At 45.1% G+C, this 27593-nt stretch overlaps 1 protein-coding gene across 1 annotated transcript; it reads right to left on the reverse strand.

Moving 5' to 3' along the window:
- DLST (dihydrolipoamide S-succinyltransferase) lies at positions 824–19467 on the reverse strand. Its single transcript, XM_018053968.1, has 15 exons — positions 19350–19467; positions 18718–18751; positions 15928–15976; positions 13375–13430; positions 13166–13240; positions 12870–12925; positions 12269–12380; positions 10617–10772; positions 10173–10249; positions 9216–9313; positions 5828–5958; positions 4345–4418; positions 3955–4038; positions 3395–3562; positions 824–2405 (listed from the first exon to the last, which is right to left on the reverse strand). Exons 1-15 carry the CDS (start codon positions 19410–19412, stop codon positions 2271–2273), a joined length of 1368 nt encoding a protein of 455 aa, XP_017909457.1. The 5' UTR covers positions 19413–19467; the 3' UTR covers positions 824–2270.

A 27593-nucleotide genomic window follows, 5' to 3' on the forward strand; every position in this document is an offset into this window, starting at 1 on the left:
TGGTGACTCCTGAGAAGGTTGGAGCTCAGGGAGGTAAACGAGAGGGCCTGGCCAGAGCCTGGTGGAGCCCGTTCCAAGTCTGTTCCTTCTGCTACACTCTGTCAAGACCACCTCTAAGCACCGAACGAAGTGCCTCTGGAACTTCTGGGCCTCCTTTGTGCAGTAAGCACTGCACATCTGGCACTCTGCTAGGCCTTGGGTTTAGAACTGTGGTCCCAGCGGGGCTTACAGTCTGTCTCCATTTGATAAAAATGGGGCTAAATACACCTCCTTTATAGGTTTACTAAAGATATGAAAGCTTGTAGCTCCATGCCCCAGATCTGATCATTCTAAAATTCTTTCATTGAACCCAAGTTTCTTCTCCCTACTCGCTCTAGTTCTGCCCTCTAGGAGCCACTCTGTTCCTGTGACCGACCTTCATACAAAGATGGTACCACCGTGAGCAAGGTCAGCAGGTGGGGACTGCGTGGGCAACAGCCAGGCTGTTTCAGCCTGGACACTACCAGGCACTGTCACACGTACGCTGCACAGATCAGCTGTCCGCCCCACCCGCTAGCCCTCACGGACCACTGCCCCAAGAGGTGATCTACTCTCATTTGTTCTGACCAGCCTTGAGCATCTGGGTACCCACATGGCCATCAACTGAAAATGTGAAATTATGAGTCGCTCCACCTCTCCCCAGTCCATCCCAGAAATAACAAGAGGCCCCACCAAAATGTAAATGTCGGCATTTGAAGGGGCCTCAAGCAGGGGGGAACAAGTTTTTCTTCATCAGTATAACCTCAGTAACCAAAAGAAGTACAGAAGCAGAAACACTGTTTGCGAACATTTGCCCTTTAATTTGCATTTAAAATCAGTTTCTTTAAATATTTTAGTTACGTTCTGAATAGTGAAGACGTAGTAGCTGCTGCAGGCACTCAGTACTGGCTCCCACCCCTCCCCCCACCCAACCCCCAGGCCTTGCTTCTGCTCAAGATACAAATGGGCATTCCACACCAAATGGCTCCCGGTTGTCAAGGGTCAGCAGCCTCAGGCCTGGATGCAGTTGGATACAATGTGATGAAGCCCAGTAACTTTCCTGACAAGATGTGTGCATTTAACCATGCTCCGAAGAATTCCAATGTGGTGCCCAGACCCAAGGCAGTACCTCCGAGGTGACACTGGCCTTTTCCCCACTGTGTACGAGCATCTTGGGCTGGTTTCCACCACAAGCCATCCTGCACCAGACCTGTGTTCTATGGAGGAAGAGCTGAGGCTCCGCTCCTGAAGGGCACTGACACAGGAAGGAACCGAACCGCCTCTGCAGCCCACAGGTTTATACCAACAGGATTTAAAAGCTCAAGACAATCCGAGCCAGTCCACAGGAAGTCACCTCCAGGCCAATCTCTACCAGGAGCCATGCGAGCCCGCGGCTGGGACACGCTCGGTCTCCCTGCCAAGAGGTGCTGGCATCTACGTGAGGACAGGATGGGAGAAACTGTTCCTAGCAGCCGGGAAAGGTCGGCACCACCTCAGCTGCGTGTGCTTGGGCCAAAATGGGTCTTCCTGGTGCAGTTATGACGGAGAGTGTGAGGGCAGGCCTGGGCTCTGCTCCAGTCTCGTTCATAACACATGACCTCAGAATCCGCCCTCTCCCACCTCAACGCTGCCTACTCCCCGGCTCTGCCCCTCCAGATCCCCCAGCATGTGCTTCCTGGAAGAGGTAGAAGAGGCAGCTTTTAGACAATGACAGCTGAGAATGCAGGTGCCACTTGAGCAAAGCAGCACCCTGTGGCCTGTGGTCAGTACCTCCACACGGGTGGAATCGAGTGAGGACGTGCACAGCCAGGACAGAGGCTGCTCCGAGCCTGGGAGGCAGAGCACCCTCCTAGGCGTCTCTGGAGAACAGACGTTCAAAAGATAGAAACTTAATCACATGGTCCCCGGCAGGTTCCCTACAGTGTACTGGACAGGAAGAAAGTGAAATCACCTCTGTGGAGGGCTAATGGGAGGAAAGGCAGGAATAATAACGAGCATCCATTAAGGCTCTCTCTCTCCCTCAAGCTTAAGGAAATCAGATATATGCGCACAGGAGAGGGTGCAGAGAGGGAGAGAGCCTAGCAGGAACACCGAGAGAGGCCTGTGACTGCTGGTTACATAGTGCCCTGGTTTCCTTGCTTGAGGCCAACAGCATGTGCCTGTCACCAGGCTAACCTGGGGCCTGTGAGGGGACAGGGTAAGACTGGTTTTCAGTTCCTGCATGGTTGATGTGTAGGGCACAAGGCTTCCTCCTAAAGGTCCAGTAGGAGGACTCTAGGATCCTCTACCGCTGCCTTGATTTTGCGGAGGAAAGTCACAGCCTCTCTGCCGTCGATCAGCCGGTGATCATACGTCAGGGCCACATACATCATGGGCCGCACCTCCACCTACAGAGAAGAGAAGTCAACAGGTTTGTCTGCAATGGGGCAGAGAAAGCCCTAATGAAGCGGGGAGATGACTAAGCACAGCCCACAGGTAAGTCCCCAGGTCCAGAGACTTTCCTACTTTGCTTTGTTGCTTCTAGATACAATGTGTTCAAAGACCAAGCCAGACCCTGAGTGCAAAACTCACATACTCAAAAACAAAAAGCTTAACCCAAGAAAAAAGGAGTCTCCTTACAACTGTCTTTAAATAAAAACCATGCTCTGCGCCCTCACTTGTCTGCCATCTACAAGGAAAAGTTCCTCTTCAATTTTGGCTACCTGCAGTTTTTTCTTTAAAGACATAATAATATTTTTTTTTAACTTGGGGTCCACAAATTCTTTGAAACTCTATGCAAGGTTGGGTATATGAGCATTTTCAGCAGATATCTATAATTTTTGGATTCAAGGAGTTAGGGACTTCGAAAGGTTCTAAACACAGGGGTCCCAGAAAACATTTTCCTATCAACATAGCTCGCGAGGCTAGCTCAAGACCCTCTGACCTCATTCCCTGACTCCCAGAAAAGCTCTAACCCTCGTTACGACAAGCGGGCAGGCTGGCAGTGGCTCTGCATTGCAGTCCTCCACTTCCCGAGGCAAAGACCACGCCTTCGATGGCACCCCCACGCTCCCTAGAGAAGGAAGCCTGCTGACTAGTCCCAGATGAAGGAGCAAGCTTTCTCAGCTCCATGGTGCTCAAACCTTAACGTGCCTCAGAACCATCTGTACTTTCTGCTTCACTAGGTCTGGGAAGGGGCCAAGAGTTTGCATTTCCAACAAGTTCCCAGGTGCTGCTGTTCCACACACAATTTGAGAACCAATGCCTTAGCTATTAATTAAAAATGAAGAGATTCAACTTATGCCTGAAATTACTGCGAATCTTTAAGGAACATTTAGTTAAGACTCCCCTCACCTCATCATGTAGCTGCTGGGACATTAATGGGGATGGTTCCTACCTTGCCTCCCACGACCACTGGCCTATCAACGATGGCATGCATGCCCAGGATAGCAGACTGAGGGGGGTTGATGATGGGCGTTCCAAAGAGCGAGCCGAAAACACCTCCATTGCTGATGGTAAAAGTACCACCATCCATATCTTCAATGGCAAGTTCATTCTTCCGGGCCTAAAAACAGATTTCATGATTGAAAGGTAATGTCAACTCAGCTTCCTCCACCTAAAGGAAGTCCCGAAGGCTCACATCTGAGATTAATGGTCCAAGTTCTAGCTTTAACTGAGATGCCTGTGACTAGTTACAGGCCGGAGGAAAGGACTCCGGGATCTTTCCTTTTCCGAGCAGGTTTAACTGGATGAGATGAGATCTTCACTCACAAGAGCACCGTAAGCTCCACCAGAGCTGTACTTCGACTCTCGCTCGTGACTGCCGTTCTCAGGGGCCATGTCCTCCTTTCACAACAAAGGGAAGCTCCAGCTCCCTGAGCACTGCTCACTGGCCCAGCCTCCCCAAGGTCTCTTCCCTGACCTGCCCTGCAGCTCACACACACCCTTCCACTTTACCTTCTCTCCCAGTTCACTGATGGTTCGCTCAATATCGGCATAATTCATTGTTTCCACATTCCTGATGACGGGAACCACCAGACCCTGATGAGAGTAGAAAGCTCTTTTCAGGTGTAAATTAATAGTACCCATTATAGTTACAACTCTCTTGATTCAAGCCAAAGGTCTCCCCGCCCCAGAGTATCTTAATTACTCAACATGATTAATGTAGTCTAAAATATTTAGACTTGCAAAAGATAAAAGAATGTGGTATGGTCAAAAACAGGTTTATTCTTCAAACAACTCCCTTCTAGAAAAACGGAAGTACAGAAAAAAGTCTCTCAAGAGGTCTGCTTCTTCAAATGGGTAAGAGTCAAAGACCAGAGCTCTCCACTTCTTGCTCCAACATACCCGAGGGGTGGCCACTGCAACGCTGATGTCAATATAATCCCTATACACCACCTCTTTGGTTGCATCATCAATCACTATGAGAGAGAAAACACACATTACATACAACTCCCCAGGCCGAGGCTAGTGAGGAAACATTTGCATTAATAGAGTAAAAGTCCGAGATGCTTCGTACAGTGTGGACTGACAAAAACCACCGCATTACAAGTGGCAGCCGGCACCCCTCTTATTCCCACGCCAATCAATCCTAACTTCTCCCAAGTGTCCTGACTAAGCTTGAGCACAGGAGCATCCACCTCCTCGGCAGCCCTGACAAGGATCGGTACACGGGCTAACACAGGGTAAGTACGTGCCCAAGTTCTCGTTCACCAGCTCTACTCCAGCCCTCCCTCAGCTAACGGCTGAGGTTTAAAGTACCCCCCAGAAAGGGCAAGTTAGTAAAGGAAGTTGAAGTGGGGGGATGTCACCCATTCTGCTGCTCACTTGCAACAAGGAGCGAGGGAAGCCTCTTTCCAGAAGACTCAGTAGGAAGCGGTGTGGTCTGTCTTTAATATGCTAGCCTGAGAGAGCAAACCAATAGCTAAGAATTTAGGTCTGGTGCTCATGAGAAAACACAGGCTCAAGAATCTTTTCCATAGGAATTCTATGTTGTTTTGTAGATAAGACACCCCGGAAAAGCATATAAAGTGAGAAAGAGGACAAGAGAATTCTGAGAAATGCCTCCATGTATGGGCAAGCAGAAGAGATGGAGAGAGTCATCAGGAAGCATAAGAATGGAAGAAGTTCAGAGGTTTCACATTTGGATGAAACCAAGCCCTTCCCCTACCTGAGGGCATACCACCTGGCGGAAGGGATTAGGACTTCTATTTCTAGTCCTTTAGGGACCCTGCACTGCTAAGGGGTGCAAAAGTACCCAATGTGCTATAATCTTCCAAGGACACAGAGAATTGTCTCAGTGGAGAAGAGAACTGCTTGTTAAGTCAACATTTCAATGATGTAGGTGAGGAAAAAGAAAGGAAAACGAGCATCAAGCCCACAAAAGAGGGGCCAAGCCCAAGGCCTTCCAATCCAGTCCACTGATCAGAAATCAAAGGTAACCCTGGAGCTATGCCAAGTACAGAAGTCAGGTCCCAAGTTACAGGGCTTGTGGGAGAGTGGGCACCAGCCACAGCAAGAGTTTCCACACTGACATGAGAAACTTGGAGAGATGGACTGGCTCAGAACCGCCTGTCACCAGAGCCGCTGCCAAGCTCTGCACTGGGACGGGAACCTATTCTGCCCGGCTGGTGGGGAGGAAGCACTCATGATGCCCATTTAGGAAGGTCAGTCCAGAAATCCCTAGGAAAGGTACTCAAGTTCTCACACATCTGAAATAAGAAGCCTCAGTCAGAGGACCATCGTTTTTGTGTCTTGAGCAGGGGGAGAATTTCTGTATTTACACACATATCTCCAGGACCTCTGTTGATTCTGGCCATCACAAACTCACCTGCATTTACCACAGGCTGTTCCTGCAAGGCAAAGGCTGAGGCCTTCACAAATGCCGACATGAAGCCTAGTTTGAGGTTATGTTTCTTCAGAAAAGCATCTTTGTGCCGAGCCCGCATCTCCTGGATGTTACTGCAAGAACACATTACAAAACAAACTGACCACAAAAGCCTCAATCCTGACTTTCACACTGGTTTCTAACGCCATGCATACAACTGGGTAAAGTTTTCCCTTACTCTGGACCATGTAAGTTCAAGTTTTGAAATACTCCACTAGAGGTTAACACAATTACTTCATTCCTTTAAAAGCCTGGGTCCAAGGGAATCAGATCCACTCTTGTGTAAGGACGATTTCATGCTCCAGAAGTCAGAGATTTTGTGACAGACAAAATGAACGAGTTCATAGCACATCAACAGTTTCACCCTGGACGAGAAAGTGCCTTCTAGCTACACTGAATTCATGAGCTATCTACTCTGAAAATAGTTTTGGGGTTTTTTTTCTTAAAAGCATAAAGTCCACAAAACAAGCACCATTCTTTTTATTAAACAGGCTTCCCTGGTGGTTCAGATGGTAAAGAATCTGCCTGTAATTCAGGATACCCAAGTTCAATCCTTTGGTTGAGAAGATCCCCTGGATAAGGGTATGGCAACCCACTTCAGTATTCTTGCCTGGAGAAGTCCATGGACAAAGGAGATTGGCGAGCTACAGTCCTTGGGGTCACCAAAGAGTTGGACATGACTGAGTGACTAACTTTTTCATTCAATATTTCTTATTTTCAAAATACCACCAAACCTAATTATGACTTTCTTGTGACATTCCTAACAAATGAAAACAAAAAAAAACCCCAAACCACACACGTGCACAGGTTTCATGTGAGCAAAAACAGTCTTGACTACCTATGGATGGATACAATCCAGTGCTGTGTTAGGCTCATGAGGAAGTCAGTGTATTCATGCATCCCCCCCGAGTGAGCAGTTCATCTGCTTGGTTCATTCAAATGGGCACTCACACCCACCACACACGGTGGTCAATGCAAGACACCAAGACATAAAGACAATACACAGTTCTTGCTCTTAAAATTAATATAATGAACATAGTTCCTTGGTTATTTATGTGGACCTAAGCTTTTTAAAGTATAAGCAACAAGGCTACTGGGAAACCTTTGCAGTGAGACCAATCTTTGTTCTTTTGGGGCTCGTTTTTCACAAACATACAACATGTGTACTAGAGTTAGCGGGAAATGGCTTTCCCATCATTTTGCTGCAGAAATCTCCGTATTTATGGGAAGACAGTTGTGTGATGGAAATTGAATTTAACTTTATCTCAGGCCCAAATGCTCAGTTTTCTCTTTCTCCCTATAATGGCTTAATCTGACATTAGCACGAAAGATAAGATGGTATAACTTTAACTCCCCTCTTTAGACCTCTTGTTTTTTAAAACGGAAGTTTTCCTAGGGGGACTGATTGGGTTTAAAATGTTTGTTTTCCTGAGTCTAACTACATTTAGTGCTAGGATTACCACCCTAAAGACATTACTGGTTCCCAAGACACAAGAGCTGCAGAAGACGGAAAGAGAAGCGATAAACATCTCTGCTCTCAAAACTGCCCAAATGCTATTGTCTGGTCATTAAGTAGTTTCCATTTCAGAGTTCTGTCCTTGGAGGCAGAGGCTGGGACAACAGGGGAGAGGAGGCAGTCTCAGAAAGGCCCCTTATGGGTTAGCTGATCAGCACAAGACCCAAAGGGCACTCAATCTAAACCAGATTACCGACTGCAGAGGGACCCCAGGCCATCATTAAGTGAGGCCTCGATTAGCTGCTGAAAGGAGATCCAACTACTGTACTTACTTTCCAATCAAAGCTGTTGGGCCAACTGCATCTTTCAAGGCCACAAATATTTACATGTTTTGTCTTAAGGAATTGGGTAGAATTTCAAAATCCAATTCAATTTGTGTACAATTTGGCCCTAATGCACTGAAACATAAGCTGCAGCCTTTGTGATTCATTAGTCAAGGTCCTTCCCTACATCCTATGGATACAAGAGAAATCTTTGGCTTGGATGACGTCTAGTCTTTTGGGGAAGCTTCACAATAGAATGGATGACGGCCAGTGAAATGGACCACAGAATCCTACTCTGTGAACAATGCTACAGCATGCTGTGACTAAATCTTCTCCCTCTCTACATTTTTCAGACCCCTTCCAAAGAAAACTGTTTATCCTAGTGAAATGCAGATTAGCAGACTAAGCACTTGGGATAAAAAGAAGCAAAGAGATGACCTGAAGACTTGATGACTTTACTTCCTGTATTAGATATGAACTCTTACCCTGGCCCTTAAAACATTCTGTAATACGGATGCAACTTTCTTCACCATTCTTTCCTACACATCTTCCTCACAGTGATTGTTTCTCAGATGTGTCCTGTACTTTTCTATCTGTGCCAGGTCCATACTGTTAACATCTTCTGGAATGGCGTTCCTCCATTATGTCAAAATGTGAATCGTTACGGCCCCTTAAAGATCTGTTTCTCCAGGAAGCCTTTCCTGACTCCTACCTCCACCTCAAAAACAAATGATCTCATTCTCTCCTCCACCTCACACCTTTTGTATTTTTGTGATACTTGTTTTTCTAGATTTTACTTTGCATTTATCCAACAAGATGGTAGCTCCAGGCTAAGGGTTCTTTATCACTCATCTTTGCATCCCACCAAAATATAGTGTAATATCTCGTGCACAGTAAGCACTCAAAAACCGTCTGTTGACTTTAACTACATTCTTTTCCCTACATCTGTAAACAAAGTCTTGAAGAAGAAAAGTGAGTCAACAATTAGCTCAGTATAGAAATGAGCTTACTGAATCAGCCCGTTTGGTTAATATTCTGAGGTCTTTTTCTTTAAAAGCAAAACTTGCTTCCCATTTCATTGTCAAAGTTGAGAAAGGTGAAAGATATAAAAAGCCTATGCCTTTCTACCCACTCAATCCTGAGTCGCTTAGGAACACACATAAGGAGCAGTCAGAGTGAGAAGGAAGCAGGGAATGGCCCCTTGACTCTGGGCGTGCTGTCAAACGATCCTCCATCCTGAAGGGGAGCCTTGTTGGCCTGGCTCCCCTCTCTCTACTTTTAATAGTGGTCATTAGAGCTTAAGACTATTACCAGCCTCGTTTATCAGAAATCACAGGATTCAGGTATACATCTACAAGGCTAAGTTTTTTAAGTCACAGAGGAGACAGGCATAGTATTAGGAAAGTCAATCAGAAAATGAAACCAGTGGGTCACTCTGTATAAGTCAAGAAACAGTGCAAAGAAGTACTTCTTTCCTGTTACATTAGTTTTGGGCAAGTTCAAGTGTTTTGCAAGAAAAAGAGCACAGGGAGGAGGGGACTAGAGCTCTCACCTCATGTCAATCTCATTGAAAGTGGTGAGCATCGCGCAGGTGTTCTGAGCCTCCTTCAGACGCTGAGCGATGCGCTGCCGCATTCTGTTCATTTTCTCCTGAAAGAGGGAGTGGGACAAGTATCGCCAACCTGGTGTCTTTGGACCTAGCCCTCCCACTTAGTCTGCAGGAGCACTGGGCTTGCTGGGAGGGGATAATTAAGGACTGTATCCAGGCTTCCTCTTTCCTGGGGTGGCTTGCTCCTCTGAGCAAAAACAAGGAAATAGAGACAAAAACTACTCACTCAGATGTGCCCTGAAGTCTGATGAAGAATAGAGGCCCAGGAAATGGTTTGGTTTATAATCCAAAACCAATTTATGGAAAGGAAGAGTGTGGTGTAGGGCTAGCCAGCCCAAGAGTCATCACAGACAAGGCAATTTCTGGTGATAAAGACTTGCATGATAATAGCTACTTGTAGAATGGAAACTCAGAAGCAACACATTTCTCAGGCTATCGTATTTTTAGGAGGTATTCTCAGGCAGAGGAACCCACGCTCTTGACCATACTTCCTTGAGGTTTTATGTCTGCCCCTGACTGCCACTGGGTAGCCCTCAGCTAAGCATCCGGGAAGAACAGGAATAGAGCTCACTAAACCACCTCTCTGAAGTGTGGGAGGGAGGAGATGCGTTACTAGGCTACCATCCCCCACATGCACCTTTCTCACCCACAGCACTTCAGTGGGAGCACAAAAGAGTGGGAAAAACCAATGGACAAGTGTTCAGAAGGCCTCCAGTTCTAGTCTCGTCATCTGAATGAACAGTCATATGAATGAACAAGCCACTTCCTAAACTGAATTTCCTTGCCAGGCCAAGGGAATCAGCTGCCGGTCACTCAAAGGCAGGCAGAGCAGACCCATATTTTATTAATCTCAACACTGCTCCTCGGCTTTTTTCTTGGAAGTGGTCCTTAGAGGCTTACCCGATGTTCTGAACGCAGACCTATACCAGCTCCTGCCTCAGCTCTTGGAGGGGCAGCGGTGGGTTTTACAGCAGACACTGTAAATGAAGAGAGGGTACACTGCATCAGAAAATGAGAAACATTTACTTGAGTATATGCCCGTGCTTTCACACTGCACTTGTCACTTAAGCTTCAAGGTATGCTAAGATATATTAGTCATTCCTACTTCACAAATGAACAATCTGGTCAGAGAAGTTAAATAACTAGTCTAAGGTCACACAGCTATACACAGAAAGCTGAGATGCAAACTCAGGTCTTCTGATACAAAGTCTAGAGTTTCTTCTACAATGCAGCCAATGAAACCTGTCCAGAGCCATAATTAGTCTTAGACTTTGCCCTCTGAGGGAACATGGCAATAGATGAGATGGTCTCCTGTAGAAAGACACATGGGAGGCAGAGGCTTACCTGGTTTGCTAGTGAGCGGCTGTGAGGGCGAGGGCACAGGTGGCATCTGGGTGGGTATAGGTGCTGCAGGGGGAGGAGGAACAGCAGACACTGCGGGTTCTGCTTTTGGGGCTGCGGCAGCAGGGGCTGCAGCTGGCTTGGCCTTAGCAGGAGCAGCTGGAAAACAAGAAAAATAGATGCCACTGGCACTATGTGGAATGGAAAGCAACCAAACTGCAGATACTAAGTAGAATTTAGCAGCAAAAGCTCTCTCTCTCATCAATTAGCAAATGCTTCCTGAGTACCTGCTATACGTGTAAGGCTATGAGATACACAGCAGTGATTTTAGGCACTGTTTCCCCAGGACTCCTAGACGTCCTACATTAGATAACTGGCTGAATTCAGCTGCCTTCCTGATTGCATAAATATCTATTAGTCATCAAATTCAGCCAGTACTTTCAAAGCACCTAAGTCAATGGTAATAGACTTCAAAGCAAAAGAAACCCAGCAATTTAAGATGCTGAAACACACACATAAAAGCAACAACTTTCCAGTTACAGTAATACTGTCTCCTATGTCTCCTATTTTAACATCACATGTGGAAGAACTCTCTTAACTATTAAAAAATAAACGCTTAAATAATCAAGGACACATTTAGACTTAAGAGTTCAAAGCATTTTATCTAGAATAACTCTCAGAAACCAATGAGGTGGTCAAGCAATGAAATTCACAACTTTAAATATTTTTTTACTTTACCCATTTGGATATCACCATCTGGGTTTATATTTAAATCAGAAGAACAATCCTCTTAAGGAATGGTCAGAAGATGAAATTCTCCAACCAGAAGAATCGATCTTATTCCCTAGTCTTCTACTGTATTTTCTTTCCATTCTGGGCTTCTAATCTTACCCTGATCGAACATAATGAGGCCATCTACCATCTTTCTGCTTACCTATCTTAACCATGAAATAGACTTTAGTAGTTACAGCATTTAACTAAGAATCAAAAGTCTTCTTTCCTAATCTCTAATATACTGACTATAAGATCCAATATAAATTCATTTCCTTATTTCTCATTTCTTCCCAAGAAAAATTCAACCCTACCTAAAAAATGTTGTGACAGAATAGATGTGAAAAAACTACTCCAAAATTCTCCATAATAGACATGATCAAACACTGCTGCTTCTCACTTTAGAACAGTGGCTCCCAGCCCTGGCTATGTATCAGAATCACTTGGAGAGTGTTAAAGACACTAACAAAAACTATGAAAGATAACCAGGATCTGAAAACCCCAGATCTAATATATCAGAATCCCTTGGCCTCAGAATCTGGGCACTTGTATTATTTTTAAAGCCCCCATGTGACTCTGCTGCCAGGGTGGGGGAAGGGGATGGGAAAAAAAACACTATCTCTAGAATCTTCTTCCTTCCTATTTAAGAAAAGGTCCAGCACCAAAAAGAACACTATTGTGAGGTTTATTTTCTTAATACCCTTTTCTTCTAAAACTTGACATTTAAAGCTCACACTATATATATATATCTCCTCTTACTGCCTCACTAAAGGCAGAGGGAATGCAAAATGATATTTGATGTATCAAGGAATTAGTATATTATGCTCAGCCCCAATTCCGAAGGGGAACACTGGAGACCTTGACAACCAGGAGAACTTCTTTACCGCCAGTTTTCCTGAGTGTGAAAAGAGGAGTGCCTCCTTCTACTTTTCCCCCATCAGGTACCAAAAGAGCTTCAATCACGCCATTTGCTGGTGATGGAACCTGCACAGAGGTCTTCAAAAGGAAGACAGATGGAGAAAGAGTCCAAAGTTTTACTCAGCATTAGAAAATTAATTGTATAGAATCTCAAATGAGTCACAAGAGTTGCAACACAGATATACAAGACCCTGCATAAACATCAAGGCCACACTTTCAGAATAAGAGTAATCAATGCTACTGTGAAGATGCACCTTATCTGTCCTTTCCCAGAAACATTAAAGCAAGATTCAGTTAGTGTTGCCAAATGATACATAAAAAACAACTGGAAACAGTTCATGTATACACACATAAAAGCTATAAAACTAAAGCTACTAAAGTACATAGTACATACACCTAGAACAATCTAAAATTAAACTTTAAATGCTTTTCTTTTTACTGAGCTATTCCAACAATTTTACTGAGGCAGCTAACAATATCTTCAAACAACTAAGTCCATGTTCCTTTTATTAGGTTAAGACACCAAGCAGAAACGATGAAAAGACGGCACTAACAGGGCAAGCCTACCTTGTCAGTTTCAATCTCACAAACCACTTCATCTTCTGCAACTGTGTCTCCAACAGCTGAAAAGACAGTCAAAGGCTACCTGTTAGGGGTCAGCAGTGGGTAACAAGAAAAGTAGCCATAAAATCCCCTTTGGCAGGTGTTACAGGACCCCTTTCCTACAGGCCAGGGGAAAGTACACTGCATGTAAAGAAAAGAGTGGAGCCACAGGTTCCACTGATTATCATGAAGGTGAGGGGAGTAAAGGGGACTTTTCAAAAGTATTTAAACTTAAAAAGTAAGAAGGTAGTAAATCTTACCTTTCTCCCACCTGACATCCCCCTCTGTGACAGATTCTGCAAAAGCTGGGGTTTTGACTGTAATCACATCATCCTCTAGGAAAAAAGGGGAGGGGGGAAATCACACAGTCCATATTTTTCCTTTTTTTTTCTGCCATTAAATTCAGTCAATTGCTATTCTTCTCATTAAAATTCCATTCCCAAGGACGCAGGGAGCTGAAGGTACTTACTGCATACAGCTGTAGTTCTAAAGAAGCGAACGCTGAAGATATTACTGCTGTTAATGCTACAAAACAAACATAAAAGTAAACTCCTTTAACAGGTGAATCATTCACATTTTAGTCTAGATAAGGCATGACGAATCACCTTTATTTTTAATAAATTTTTATTGGAGTATAGTTAATATACAATGTTGTGTTAGTTTTTGCTGTACAGCAAAGTGAGTCAGTTATACAAATATCCACTCTTTTTTAGATTCTTTCACCTTCCCTTTAAACCAGTGACTCTTGACTAGGAGCGCCCATCACTGTTACCTGGGGAACTTTTTCAAAGCATACCTGTCTAGGCCCCATTCCCAGAGATCCTGACTCAGCAGGTCTAGAGTAAAGCCTGGATTACTTGGGTGCCTCAAGCAGTGAGGCCCTTGGGTGAGTGAAATGTGCTGCAGTGAAATGCCAGCTCTTCCAGAACAGACTTACATTAGCATCTCTGAAGAAAAAGACAGCGTCTTGGTCCTTTGCACAATCACAAAAGGACTCAGCTTCCTGATTAGGTTTTTTCTTAACTAAATCCAAGTAAGATAAAACTGTGTGCCCTCAGGGTACTTGCCACTTTGCCATGTAAAACAGAATTTCTGTCTATGTGATTAAAGATTTAGATAAGACAGCAAGATGAAAGTAAAACAAGGTGTTATATGCAACCTAAACAAAAAAACAAACAAAAAACCCCACTGAAAACCTCATAATCACCTGTTCTCCTGCCAGAAGGCAGCACATCAGTCCACTCTGGACTCATTCAAGAGGAACCTCAAAAGAGCAAGGTATTCTCTGATATGACACTAACCTGAAATAACGTAACCTGGAGAATGATATGACCATGGAGAATCATGGTATCTGGTATATGGTATCTGTGGTTATCTGTCATATATATACATTTTGGAAGAGTGATTTGGGCTGATGGGAACTTTCACTTTCTATACTTCAAGACTGTCTGAATAGTCTACAATGAGCACCTTTACAATAAAAAGTAAAACAGACTTAAGTTGCCTTTGGTATTTTTAAGTTCTATGTAAAATCAAGGGAAAATGTGTTATTTAAAAAAATACAGAATACAAAGTGTTCTGCATAAAAGTTTCCAACCATGTATAGGTGCACGTTCATGGGCAATAACTAACGGGTAATGTGTCAATGCAGAGACTGCTCTCTGAGGACACCCAGAATCTGGCACATCGGCTATCTCTGGGAATAGGAACACAGTAGCATGGGAGAACAGGATAAAGTCTTCTCATGGACACTCTTTTTACTTTTCAACCATGTAAATGTGTAACCTATTAAACAAAAACAAAAAACCAAACATAGTTTTACAATAAAAGATTTTTAGTAAAATGGGTACCTTATTCACAGAAAAAAGACAAGATACAATACAAAAACAGTTACTAGATTAGAGTAATACCCTAATCTGTGATCCTCATCATTCAAAGTTTAGGGGTTTTTAAAATAATTTACTTTCAAATAGTTATTTGTTTTATTTATTGCATAGGATTTGTGGTCGCTCTAATTTTCATTTAAACTGTAGATGAGAAACACACTTTGACACTCCCTAAATAATTTTAAATTTACAAAAGTATTAGATGTTAACAGTAGTAAACTTAGAAAGAGCAAAAAGAACATTTACAATGGAACTATACCATACAATACAAAAGGAATAATTTTATAACTTGCTTTTTCCCACTTATAGAATGAACATATAACATAGCACAGCCTAACCCATCCATTGTTGTTTGACCATTCTGAGAAACACGGGTACACTAGGCGTTCAGTACAGAGTCCTAGAAATGGGATTGCTAGATCAAAAGGTACACACAGTTCAAAGACTTATGAATGCCAAACTGCCATTGTAATGCACAGGGAAGAAGGAGCAATCTGCTGACCCTTCATTTTAAAAAGATTCCACCTATAGAGAAAAATAGCTTGACAGCTGCTCAACAGGAAACTAAAGAGCATCCTCTTACTACCACCCTGAAAATACTTGGAATGCAAAGTAGCATTAAGCAACATTCATAGGCAGAAGTTAATCTGAAACACACATGGGTGGCCTCTCTCCAAATTTTGCATTATGCAATAGTAGCATTCCTTCCCTCCACACTAGTCAAAGTCCCAGGAGTTAAATACTAGTCTCTTGCTTTTACTGTTTCTAAAATGCGTAACTATGCAACCAAAAGGATGCTCTTAACCTCCACAATAAACGTAACCTCCAGTCCTTCAGCTTCACTTGTATCCAACCAGAATATTTAGGAGCACCCTTCTAACAATTCCCATAAAAAGAGGATTCCAGCTCCACTTTCATTATAATCTGAACACCTGGTCCTGACACACTCCTGGTCCAATACTTCACATGGGGCTGAAGCTCAGGCTCATATCATAAATTAACATCAAGGTCAGGTCAAGGGACTCAATATAACCAGCTTGATTACTAGGCTTGAAAGACAGGAAAGAAAGCAGATGGTCAAACTGGTGTCTTCAATACCCCGGGTCCACATATCTGTGCTCCCCAGTGATACTTACACAGTCTTCCTGCTGTCAGGGTAACCTGGTCCCTGACATAAGGAGATCCCTGCAAGAAACAAAACAACTCTTAACCAACAACTCTTTATCTCATACAGGATACCTGCTGGGAATGGAGAAGAAGTTGTTCACCCCCTAACTCTGAGATAGAGCAGGATCAACAGCAGGCAATAATATAATCTGTATCACACAGAGTCCTGCCTCTTAAACTTTTCCACCATAGTAACCGTAATGGCAGAGAACAACAGGTATGTGCGACTGCGGGGAATGGGTTTGAGGAAGAAAGGGGAGAATTCTATAATCTTATTTAACTCAAAATTCATAAACTTTCATTATCCCTGTATGTTTTCATGATAGAATGCCTCTACTTCCCAAGTTTTCAAATACAATGGAAGCCTGAGACACATGATAGCTTATCCTGTGACTACACACAGCCTAAAGAAGCAGTGGAAAGTTTGGTCCGAGTTTGTTTCCCTGGTTACTTAAAATGCACTGGAAGTTTTGTTGCCTGAATCCCAACAGCAAAGACCAGGCTACTTCTGGCCCAAGGTCTTCAGCTTGCTCAAGCAAACTATTACACCTCCTTTCCATTTATTGCCTTCCCACTCTTGCTGAGACCTTCCATTCTGGTCACACTCAACAAGGTGAGAGTTTCTTTCTGCCCCACCAATTGTCCTTATTACAAATAATCACACTGCTGCAACAGACAACTAATTACTCTATCTGCTTCACCTGATTATATTCTTTCATGTGTCTTGTTTTTTCAGATCAAAAACAACTCTTTCTGAACCATGGGCACAGGAAATACCAACTGGAAGACAATTCTCTCTTGTCCCAGCTTCCCACAAACATCCTCAAGGTTTCAGTCAAGTAAATCACCTCTTTATGATCAACAGCCAACGACTATAGTACAAATCCCAAACACAGCATGTTGATGAGCTTGCAGCCAGCAAGCAGCCCATACTGATTTTTGGAACTCTAAGTTCACTTTAGAGTTTATCCTACAGCAAGTTTCATTTGTACAGTGCTTTAGAATTTATAAAAAGCTTTCACATAATGACGTCATTTTGATTTTCATCTCACACTCCCTGAAGTGGAATGACCATTGCCATTATTCTCATTTCATATATAAGCAGGGCTTTTGGAGGTTAAGTGGCTAGCCCAAGGAGAAGCCCTGAACCAGAACACAAAAGCCAAGAACAAGGCACTTCCCATTGTCCTGCCAGTCTATAAAATGGAAAAAATGTTCACTGACATTTTTCAAAATTCCAAGGTAAAGAGTTTATTAATGAGAGTCCCCTATGAGCTAACACTGTGCTGGGTTCTTATGATCTCATGACTCTAAGGATGAAGTCCAAAACCTTTACACGTTCCTGTCCAGCCCTTCCAGACAAGCTTCTTTTCCATTTCTATGACTGGTCATGCCTCTTTCTGTCTGAAAACTTAGCCTAAGCCATTCCCTTTGCTTAAAATATCTTTCTCTTGGCCATCTCCTATATATTCTCCAAGACTTGGCATAAATGTCACTTCTCTGGGGAAGCCTTTACTGATGGTGCCACCTCACTCTCCACCCTCCCAAGCCTGGCTATATCATCCTACCCCCTACTTCTCTTTCACAGTAATCACAATGTAATTATGTACTTATGTAATTAAGGGTACTTATGTACCCTCCTGGAGGGTAGAGACCACCTCTATCCCTGCCACCTAGCATAGTGTCTGGCATGTAGTGACAATTCAACAAATAATCTATTCATTGTGAATAAATGATAATATGATGGGTGAGGAGTTCAGGCTGAGGAGCAGACTCAGCTTGACCAATAGTTGGCACAGTGACCTTGGTCAAGGCACTTAACCTCTCTTGGCCTTAGAGTCATACATTCGTAAAATAGAGAAAATATTTATTTTACTGTTTCTTGATGAGTAACTGAAAAAATGCACAGAAAGCACTCAGAACAATACTTGGCACATAGAATGCCCATAAGAAAATCAACTCATTCAATGAATATTTATGCCAGGCATATAAAGAAATTATTGGGATAAAAACCTGAATTCTTTCCACACGTCTTTCTGCCATCTTCTATCTCATGCCACTCTCTCCCTCAACCAAAATGCTCTGGCCAAATCACCTCTTTTGCTAGTTCCAAAATATTGACAAGCGCTTTCCTTCCTCAAGGACTTTATACATGTCATTCCCTTTCCTTCTGCTTTTCATCTGGATGGCTCGTGTCCTGTCACATCCTCTGGGTCACAGCTTCAGTGTCCAGCTTCACTTGTTTCCTTTTCAGCATTCAGGATAGTACATTTGTTGAGCAATTTACATATTGTCTTTCCCTAGCTAGGTTGTAAGCTCCCGGAGGGTGAGAAACTCACCACCTCCCCTTCACTGCTATATCCCCTGTGAGTGCCTAGCAGCACAGGTGCCTGACACTGAGTAGATACTGAGTAACTATGTGCTAAATGAACAAACGGCAGCTGTTACTAAATAGCATTTGGGGTGGCTTCCAGCGGCTGGGACTCTGCACTTCCAACCAATGCGGGGCGGGGGTTGTGGGGGGCGGCGATCCCCGTTCCATCCCTGGTCGGGGAACTAGATTCCCAAGTGCCTCAACTAAGACCCGGTGCGGCCAAATAAATCAATAATTTTAAAAAATAAAATAATCTTTTGTTTCGCTCCTCTCTCTCCCTCTGAACACGAGGCGGAGAAACACAGGCACCCAATTTCCTCACACGCGGTCTGCCCAGGAGGAGGCGAGAGCATTTTTAAGGGGACGGCAAAAGGGCAGAACTTACCAGGCAGGGAACGTCTCACTAGAGGGCAGTTCCCCTGTTGAAAAAGAAGACGTCGGTCACCCGAGACGAAAAGTGAGGGAAAAAACAGCTTTTTCAAGTACAGACCTAAAGCTGCCCCCGGGACTGGTGACAGGTGAACCTCGGGCCTCCTCCAAAGGCAAAGGCAACAGCAACAACGCGGGCGGGACGCCGGGCCTGCCAGACTATCTCAACCTTCCCCCAAGTGAGTGATAACCCACCGCCTTTTAACAGATTAGAAAAGAGGCCCTGGGATCCAGACGGGGGCTTCCGCGGCGCCTCCCGCCCCGCGTCCCCGAGCTCTAATAGTCTGGTGTCCCGGCGGGCGCGGCTCTGGGCGGCTCCTCCGCCCGCGCGGACGCAGGGTGGGGTCCTGCAGGGGCCGCGGCGCCGGCGGCCGCGGGAAGAGCTCCCGGCCGCTAGGCTCCACAAGACGGCCCCGGAGGCGACAGCGGCTCCGGGCCGCCCAGCCCCGCGGCGGCGGCCTCCGCGTCCCGGTGCCCTTGGTGCCCGGCCTGGCCGGCGGGCCACGCCCCTTGTCGTCCCCACCCCACCCCGTCTGCCCGCCGGCGACTTTCTCACCCGCCGGGAGTCCCGGCCCGGTCGGACCGTACCTTCTGGAAGGCGGAGAGCGAGCGGCTGAACGCCCGGGACGCGCAGCGGGACCGGGACAGCATCACGGCGGCGGAGCCGAGGGCGGGCGGACACCGGATATCGGCCCCGGCAACAACCGGAAGTGGGGCGGGTCGCGGCACCCGCTGCGCGGGGAGGGGGGCGAATGGGTGTCCGGACCGAACCACTAGCGGGAGGAACGGGGGTGGGCCTGCTGCGGCTCAGGCCGGGCCTCCCGAAGGCTCCTGAGACCGTCTGGCTACAGATTGCTCCCGCTCCGGGTTCCCACCCTCCCCGTATCTCTCCGCGGAGGGTTCGGATAAACTCGGCGTCCATCTCTCTTGGGACACCCTCCCACCCAGGGCACCGCGCTATTCCTCCCCCGCATTCCCGGGGGGCAAAAAGCCGAAGGCGGCGTGGGCTTCTTCGGACTCGGACCTTGGCTGACGTGCCTGTGCGATCTTACACTTTGTGTGGCCTTGGTCAGGTGACATTGCTTCCCTAAGCCTCAGGTTCCTCAAAGATAGAGCGGAAAAAAAAAAAAAAAAAACAAAACCTTCGCTCTCTCCCTAACCCCGGAACAAAGAAATGGAGCACCGAGGAACCTCTAAAGGGCTCCCGTTGCCCTGTAACTGACCTGAAGATGTTCAGCAAGCCTTCTTCAGCATCCTTGTCTCCTCATCATCCCTGCTCAAACTCTCTCCAGCCAAGCTGGTTGTTCCCCATACCTCTTGCGCATTTTGGAGGCTGTTCGTCATTCTACCCCTCGAATGTAAACTCCGTGAGATTAGGAACGTGGTCTATCTTGTTCACTTCTTATATCTCCGGCCATTTATTAAAACTACAGTTTTTGTTAAAATATTATTAACTTGTAGCACTGTATACGGAGAAGGCAATGGCAGCCCACTCCAGTACTCTTGCCTGAAAAGCCCATGGACGCAGGAGCCTGGTGGGCTGCAGTCCATGGGGTCGCGAAGAGTCGAACACGACTGAGCGACATCACTTCCACTTTTCATTGTCATGCATTGGAGAAGGAAATGGCAACCAACTACAGTGTTCTTGCCTGAAGAATCCTACGGATGGCAGAGCCTGGTGGGCTGCCGTCTATGGGGTCGCACAGAGTCGGACCCAACTGAAGCGACGCAGCAGGAGAACTGTATAGATTTAAGACAGCGTAATTTGATTTATGCATCTCATGAAGTGATTATCACAAAAAGTTTAGCGAGCATCATCACCTCAGCGTTCAAAAAACTAAGATCTTGGCAATCCATTCCCATCACGTTATGGCAAATAGATGAGGAAAAAATGGAAACCGTGACAGACTTAATAAAGTCTCCAAAGTCACTGCAGACGGTGATTGCAGCCATGAAATTAAAAGACACTTGCTCCTTGGAAGAAAAGGGATGACAAACCTAGACAGCGTATTGAAAAGCAGACATGCTTTGCGGATAAAGGTCCATCTAGTTAATGCTACGGTTTTTCCAGGAGTCATGTACAGTTGTGGGAGTTGGACCATAAAGAGGGCTGAGGCTCTCCAATTGTGGTGCTGGAGAAGACTGTTGAGAGTCCCTGGGAATGCAAGGAGATCAAACCAGTCAATCCTAAAGGAAATCAACCCCAAATATTCATCGGGATGATTGATACTGAAGCTCCAATACTTTGGACACCTGGTGCAAGAACCAACTCATTGGGAAAGACCCTCATGCTGGACAGATTGAGGGCAGGAGGAGAAGAGGGCAGCAGAGGATGAGATGGTTGGATGGCATCACTGACTCAATGGACATGAGTTTGAGCAAACTCGGGGAGATAGTGAAGGACAGGGAAGTCTGGTGTGCTGCAGTCCGTGGTGTCTCGAGTTGGACATGACTTAGCAACTGAACAACAAATCATCTCATATAGATACAAAATTAAAGAAATTTTTAAAAAAATGTTTTTCTTGTGATGAGAACTCTTAGCAGTTATGCTCTTTAAAACATTTATATATATTAATAACATACAAAATAATTTATCATATTGTATGTTGCATCCCTAGTACTTATTTATAACTGGAAATCCAATCCCCCTTCCTCTGGTAACCACAAGTCAGATTTCTCTATATGTTTGTTTGTTTTTGAAATATAATGTATCCCCAGCACTTAGAACAGAGATTGTGATAGTTTAGATGTGCAGTAAAAATTTCTGGGCTGAATTGTACTGCCCTGCTTCAAACTGAAAGCACATGGCACTCTCTCTATCCTTTAGCTTTCCCTCCCCTTAAAGTCCCAGGCTCCTGAGTATTCACTTTCATAGTTCACTCTCCTAATAGAAAAGGTGTTCTATACGCTTCTGGTTGAATTAAGAATGAATGAATGAGCCACTTGGTGCCTACTCATGTTGGTTTCTTTAGTTGAGTCCTCTTGCCTGGCCTTTAGGAACTTTCTGGTGCCTTCAATGATGCAGACCCTGAAAGCACTTCCCCTGGAATTCTGGAGGGGTGAGCAGAAGCCGTAACTTGAAATAGAGAAAACATCCTTGCCCTGCCGCTGCCCCTGATCAAGTCCTCAACATCCTTCACCTAGATTATTTTAAAAAGCTTCCCGAAAGGACCCAGGAGGCCATTCCCAAATTCTCTTAACTCATTCCCCACACCTGTGTCAAAGATGTCTTTGAAATGCAAATCTAATCCTGTCACTCCCCTGCTTAAAGTCCTTAGATTGCTTCTCCCTATCAGTGGGATAAAGTCCAAACTCTTCAGTGTGACCAGATAATCTGGCCTCTGGCTATGCTGTAATCCTCTCTCTACTTGCCCACCCTCATTTGCACAGGTTCTGAGCTTCAGTAGCTTTCTTTCACTCCTTCACATCTTTGCCTGGGCTGTTCCCAGCTCCCGTTTGCCTGCTGCTGCTGCTAAGTCGCTTCAGTCGTGTCCGACTCTGTGCAACCCCATAGACGGCAGCCCACCAGGCTCCCCCGTCCCTGGGATTCTCCAGGCAAGAACACTGGAGTGGGTTGCCATTTCCTTCTCCAATGCATGAAAGTGAAAAGGGAAAGTTAAGTCGCTTAGTCGTGGCCGACTCTTAGCGACCCCATGGACTGCAGCCTACCAGGCTCCTCCATCCATGGGATTTTCCAGGCAAGAGTAATGGAGTGGGTTGCCATTGCCTTCTCTTAGGCACTCTTAATCATCTTCTACATACCTTGTGAATCCCTTCCAAATCCCATGTAGCAGAATTAACATATCTTTTCCGTTTTTCCAAAGCATGTGCCTGTATCTCTACACTGCATTGTAATGTCATTTTTACCTGTTTGTCTCCTCTACTGGGCAGAGTAGCAGGAGGAAAAGTAGACTTTGTTTTCCTGAATGCTCGGCACAGGATGCAGTCTCTGGTATTCCATAGGTACTCAATAAATACAAGTGGAATGAACACAACTGCCATGCTGACAACACTGACGGATGCAGCTGAAGAGTCCAAAAACAGTGATCAGAAGTCGTGGCAATCTCTTGCAGGGGTAGCTGTTAATATTTCTTAATAGCTACTTAATTTTTGCAGTTTTCAATAATTAGTTTTTGAGATTCTCATTGACAGTTTAGAAGCTCAAGCCTGGAAATGTGGCAAAGCATTTCTCCTGGAGTTTCAGTCATCACCCAAGTTAATTAGATGTTACAGTATCAGTTACTGCACACATGTAGGAGTGTACATGTGTGTGTACACACGTATCTGGTAACATGCAAAATTTATCTCACAGGATAAAGGTAGAAACTAATTTTCTTGAAATTCTCATATAAGCTTCCATGGAGCCCAAGGTCCACCCCAATCAGCTTATGCCTTCTGTATTTAAAGCCTCCCAGAACACAGCATCATCTACTGGGACAGGAGCTGATGACTACAAGTTCATAAACTTATGTTTATGGCAGGAGTCCTAAGAAAATTTGTAAATTTTTATGGTAAAATATATATTCAATATGGCATATAAAATACATGTGTGTGATTTAAAGGGAAGGAATAAAAAAGAATACCCATGCTCACCATGCAACTTAAGAAATGACAAAGCCCTGTGTGACCCTTCTTTGCTGGTCATCCCAGAGTTAACCCCTGCTATACTGGACTGTATATTAACCATCTCCTTGTTTTCATCGCAGTTTCAGTCTGCATGTGTCCTAAACTGTACACATGTTTTTGGCTCTTTAAACTGAGGAAAATATGTATTTACTTTCAAATTGTACAAGGAAAAAATATGTATTTCTAGGAAGAATAAATGGCTCAGTTAATTAAGAAAAATAAACACTGCAGAGAGGACATGTGCGTGCGTGCTCAGTTGCGTTGGGTCTTTGCAATCGAACCTGTGTCTCTTGCATCTCCTGCATCAACAGGCGGATTCTTTACCACTGCACCACTTGGGAAGCCCCAAAGAGGGCAGCTCAGCCTAAATAATACACACAGCCTAATTTTTCTCTAACTGAAATCCTCCAGTATTCATAAGTGTGGCCTGAACTTCACACTCAATCCTTTCTTACATTTTTCCTAATATTTACCAGATGGTAGATGGGGCTAGAGCCTGGGGTCCATAGAGACTATATCCTATATTCTCTTTCTATTCTCATGATACCCAGATTTCATCCATCTATCTCTTCATTCATTTGTAATTAAAAATAATGAATGGATAAGTGCTCAGCAATAATCTACACATTTGGGCCTATTTTTAAATGCAATATAAATGGAATCACAGTACCTGTTATCATTCTGTGACTTAAGTCTTTCACTCAACATTATGCTTTGAGGACTTATCCATGGTGAATTGAGCTTTAAGCTCATCAACTTTCATTGCTGTGTTTCACAACCTTCACTTTACCTCCCAAAATGAAGGAGAAGTTGCTAAAATTCAAGTGATGTTTGGGGGAAGTGATTTGGCCAGTGAGTTCTCCCCAGCTCTGCCAGAGAAGGGGGCTTTGGGCCCAGCAAATGACCTCCCCAGACCTCTGCTGGAGGGAGAAGTCACATAGCTTTCCTGCAGAGCTGAGATGCCATTTTTTTGGTGCTGAGCTGGTTTCCTCAAGAAACTTGAGGGACAGGGAGAAAAATGATCCCTTTGGTGCTGACTCCCTGGAGAATCTGGAAGCAGAGGTCGAGAGCGCTATGTAATGGGAGAAGCTGGATAATTCAGTCTCAAAATTTCAAGAGGCTCTGTGGATCCTTAGGCAACAGCAGAAGAGATGGTATTTCAAGAAGGTCCTCTCTGAGCTGGCTCTCCTGTGCATCTGAGTTGGGGTGGGAATGGGAGATGGCAGGGGGCAGCCAACCAGCTCCGGCCTCTATCTGCATATTCATCAGCCCCTTCCGCCCCCACCCCCATACTGGTTGGCTGTGCTAGGCAGCCCCCACTGTCCCCAGTGCCTGCTTTGGAGCTGGGTCTGTCAGATAGTGCCTTGCACTGAGAAGAGGTGGGAGGCTTTCCTCACCCAGCCACAGGCACCAGGCCTGTCTGGGGAGGAAGCAGGGAAACCAAAATCACTTCCTGACCATGGCTCTGTGCCCAAGGCTGGTAAAGGGTGGGCTGCTGCAGCTCCTGGGGTGGTGAACCCCACCTGGCTGAAGACCCTAGGACTGGACCTCCCCGAGGGCATCTTCTCCGTAAGTAACACCGTCTCTTCCGTTTACCTTGCTCGAGTACTTTTTTGGATGACGATGGAATGCTTGCTATGAAAAATTTCAAGTATTCAGAAAACTGTAGAGATAAGGGTAACTATACCCATCTATAGACCCTTCACCTAGATTAATCATTGTTCATATGCTGCCGTATTTGCTTCATCTCCTTTTGTTGGCTGAAATACTTTTAAGCAAATCACAGACCGTGAAACTTTTCACTCCTAATACCTCATTCTCCAGTACCCTGGAATACATCTCCAAGCAGGTGTGTTTTTTTTTTTTTTTTTTTTTTTTAAGATTTGTTGATGTGGAAGTCTAGAGTTTGTTAAAACACTGCTTCTGCTTTATGGTTTGGTTTTCTGGCCCCAAGGCATGTGAGATCTCAGCTTCCCAACCAGGGATCGAACCCACACACCCTGCATTAGAAAGTGAAGTCTTAACCACTGAACCTCCAGGAAAGTCCCTCCAAGCAGTTCTGAAGCTCTTTTTTTCATTAGATTCTCAGACAGTCTTGAGTGAGGGGGTGATGATCATCCCTGTTTTAGAGAAGCAGACAAGGCAGAAAATGTGCCTTGAGGGCAAATGGCTGGGAGTGGAGCCCAGACCTACGGTCAGCTCAGAGCACCCATCTCAGCCACAAGAAACGGACTCTCCCGCTGAGCTGTGTTGTTCTAGACAGCGCTGACACATGGCAGCCACTGGCTAACCTTGGGCATGTCATGCCACCTCTCTGGGCTTCAGTGGCTTCATCCATAAAGCAAAGGCCTGGCTTGACGATCACGGATCGTCAGTGATGTTTTCACTGATTTTCAGAAAAGACAATGTAAAGAGTTTTTTCTTTTTTTTAATGAAGCTGGATATTATGCCAGTCCTCTTTTTTAAAAACAGGGTGGTTAAGATTCTTTTTTTTATGAAATAAAATGAGAGTAGATTTCAGTCTTTGTACACTTATTTTTTGTGCCCTTACCTGCAAATAAAGTGTCAGCAACTCTCAGGCTGATCCTTATAAATTTATTTTTTTTTTTTTATTTTACTTTACAATACTGTATTGGTTTTGCCATACATCAACATGAATCCCTTTTTTAATTATTATTTTATTAATGATTGAAATATAAAAGTCTGGAAACACTTACTGTACCAGGGCATTCCCTAAGCCCATTCCAGTGCTAAAGTGCCAAGACTATGGGGCCTCCCAGACCTGCCCTAGGGGGAAAGGAAGCTTCAATTTAAGAAACACCTATTATCAGTGCTGGAGAGTGCAAGTTCAGGTACTGGGCATGTGTTAACATCTGCAATCCTCACCAAACCCCTAGGAAATGGCATTGTTATCAACGCCATTTCACAGACAAACTAAGGAAAGAGGCAAAGTTAACTTGCATGAGAGCTGGTGAATCCAGCACAGTAGATGATTCCATAATTCACGAGCACTGGTCACACGGACCACCAGGGCTTCTGAAGGGATTATATCTCAGTCTGTCAGTGGTCAGGGCTGTGCCTACTGGGCCATCAGTCTGACCTCCTCTCACCATTTCCACTATTGGCCAGTGCAGCAGGCAGAGCTACTCAGGGCTGGACCGGAGATGAATGGGCGCCTCCGTTCCTGCCCACAGCCACATGAAACTAATGCAGGGGGCCACAAGAAGATGAAGCAGAGGTGAGGTCATATGTGAAAACACCTTAGTAGAACATAAAAATGCTGTATGTCCTTGAGATATACCACCTAGCACAGGTCTTCGGTGGCAGCTAAAGTTTGCTGAGCCTGCTAAGGACTTGGATGGAAAGCTGTTCAGAAATACTATAGGTCAGGCAAAAATGCATTTGTATATAAGTGTGTGATTAAGAGATCATTATTATGAATCACTGGTGGTGGGCCCTTAGATCCCATGATAATCTGCTCAGGAGAGGCTGTTTCAGGATAAGGCTGCTGCTGCTAAGTCACTTCAGTCGTGTCCGACTCTGTGTGACCCCATAGACGGCAGCCCACCAGGCTCCCCCGTCCCTGGGATTTTCCAGGCAAGGACATTGGAGTGGGTTGCCATTTCCTTCCCCAATGCATGAAAGTGAAAAGTGAAAGTGAAGTCACTGAGTCATGTCCAACTCTCAGCGACCCCATGGACTGCAGCCCACCAGGCTCCTCCATCCATGGGATTTTCCAGGCAAGAGTACTAGAGTGGGGTGCCATTGCCTTCTCCACTTCCTTCCATATTTCTCCAACCATCTTGGGGCAGTGATCTACTAGGCTGGTCCAGTCAAAATCCAACTGAGTCTAGGAAGTGAATGAACAAAATCCTGCAAAGACAAACACTAAATTTTCCCAACCCAAACTTGGCAGGAACATTATCAAGGAAATAACAATAAACCTCGTATAAACCTTGGGCTGAGCATCAGTCAGAGGGATGAGAATGAGTCAGTATCTCTTGGGCTTCACATGGTGCCTCTCATCTAAGGACTCCCTACGGCCAACTTTGTTTTATTGACTGGTTCTCAGTGGCCCTGCTGGAGTCTGTCAGAAGTGTTTGCTGTTCCACAAGCGTGGACACATCACACAAGGAGAGACATAACCTGTGAGCTGCTGGTCTCACCCCAGCCTACCCTGTGGGCAGCTCTTCCTGTGGGCAGAGC

The sequence above is a fragment of the Capra hircus genome, chromosome 10 (genome assembly GCF_001704415.2).
Source record: "Capra hircus breed San Clemente chromosome 10, ASM170441v1, whole genome shotgun sequence".
NCBI classification, from domain to species: domain Eukaryota; kingdom Metazoa; phylum Chordata; class Mammalia; order Artiodactyla; family Bovidae; genus Capra; species Capra hircus.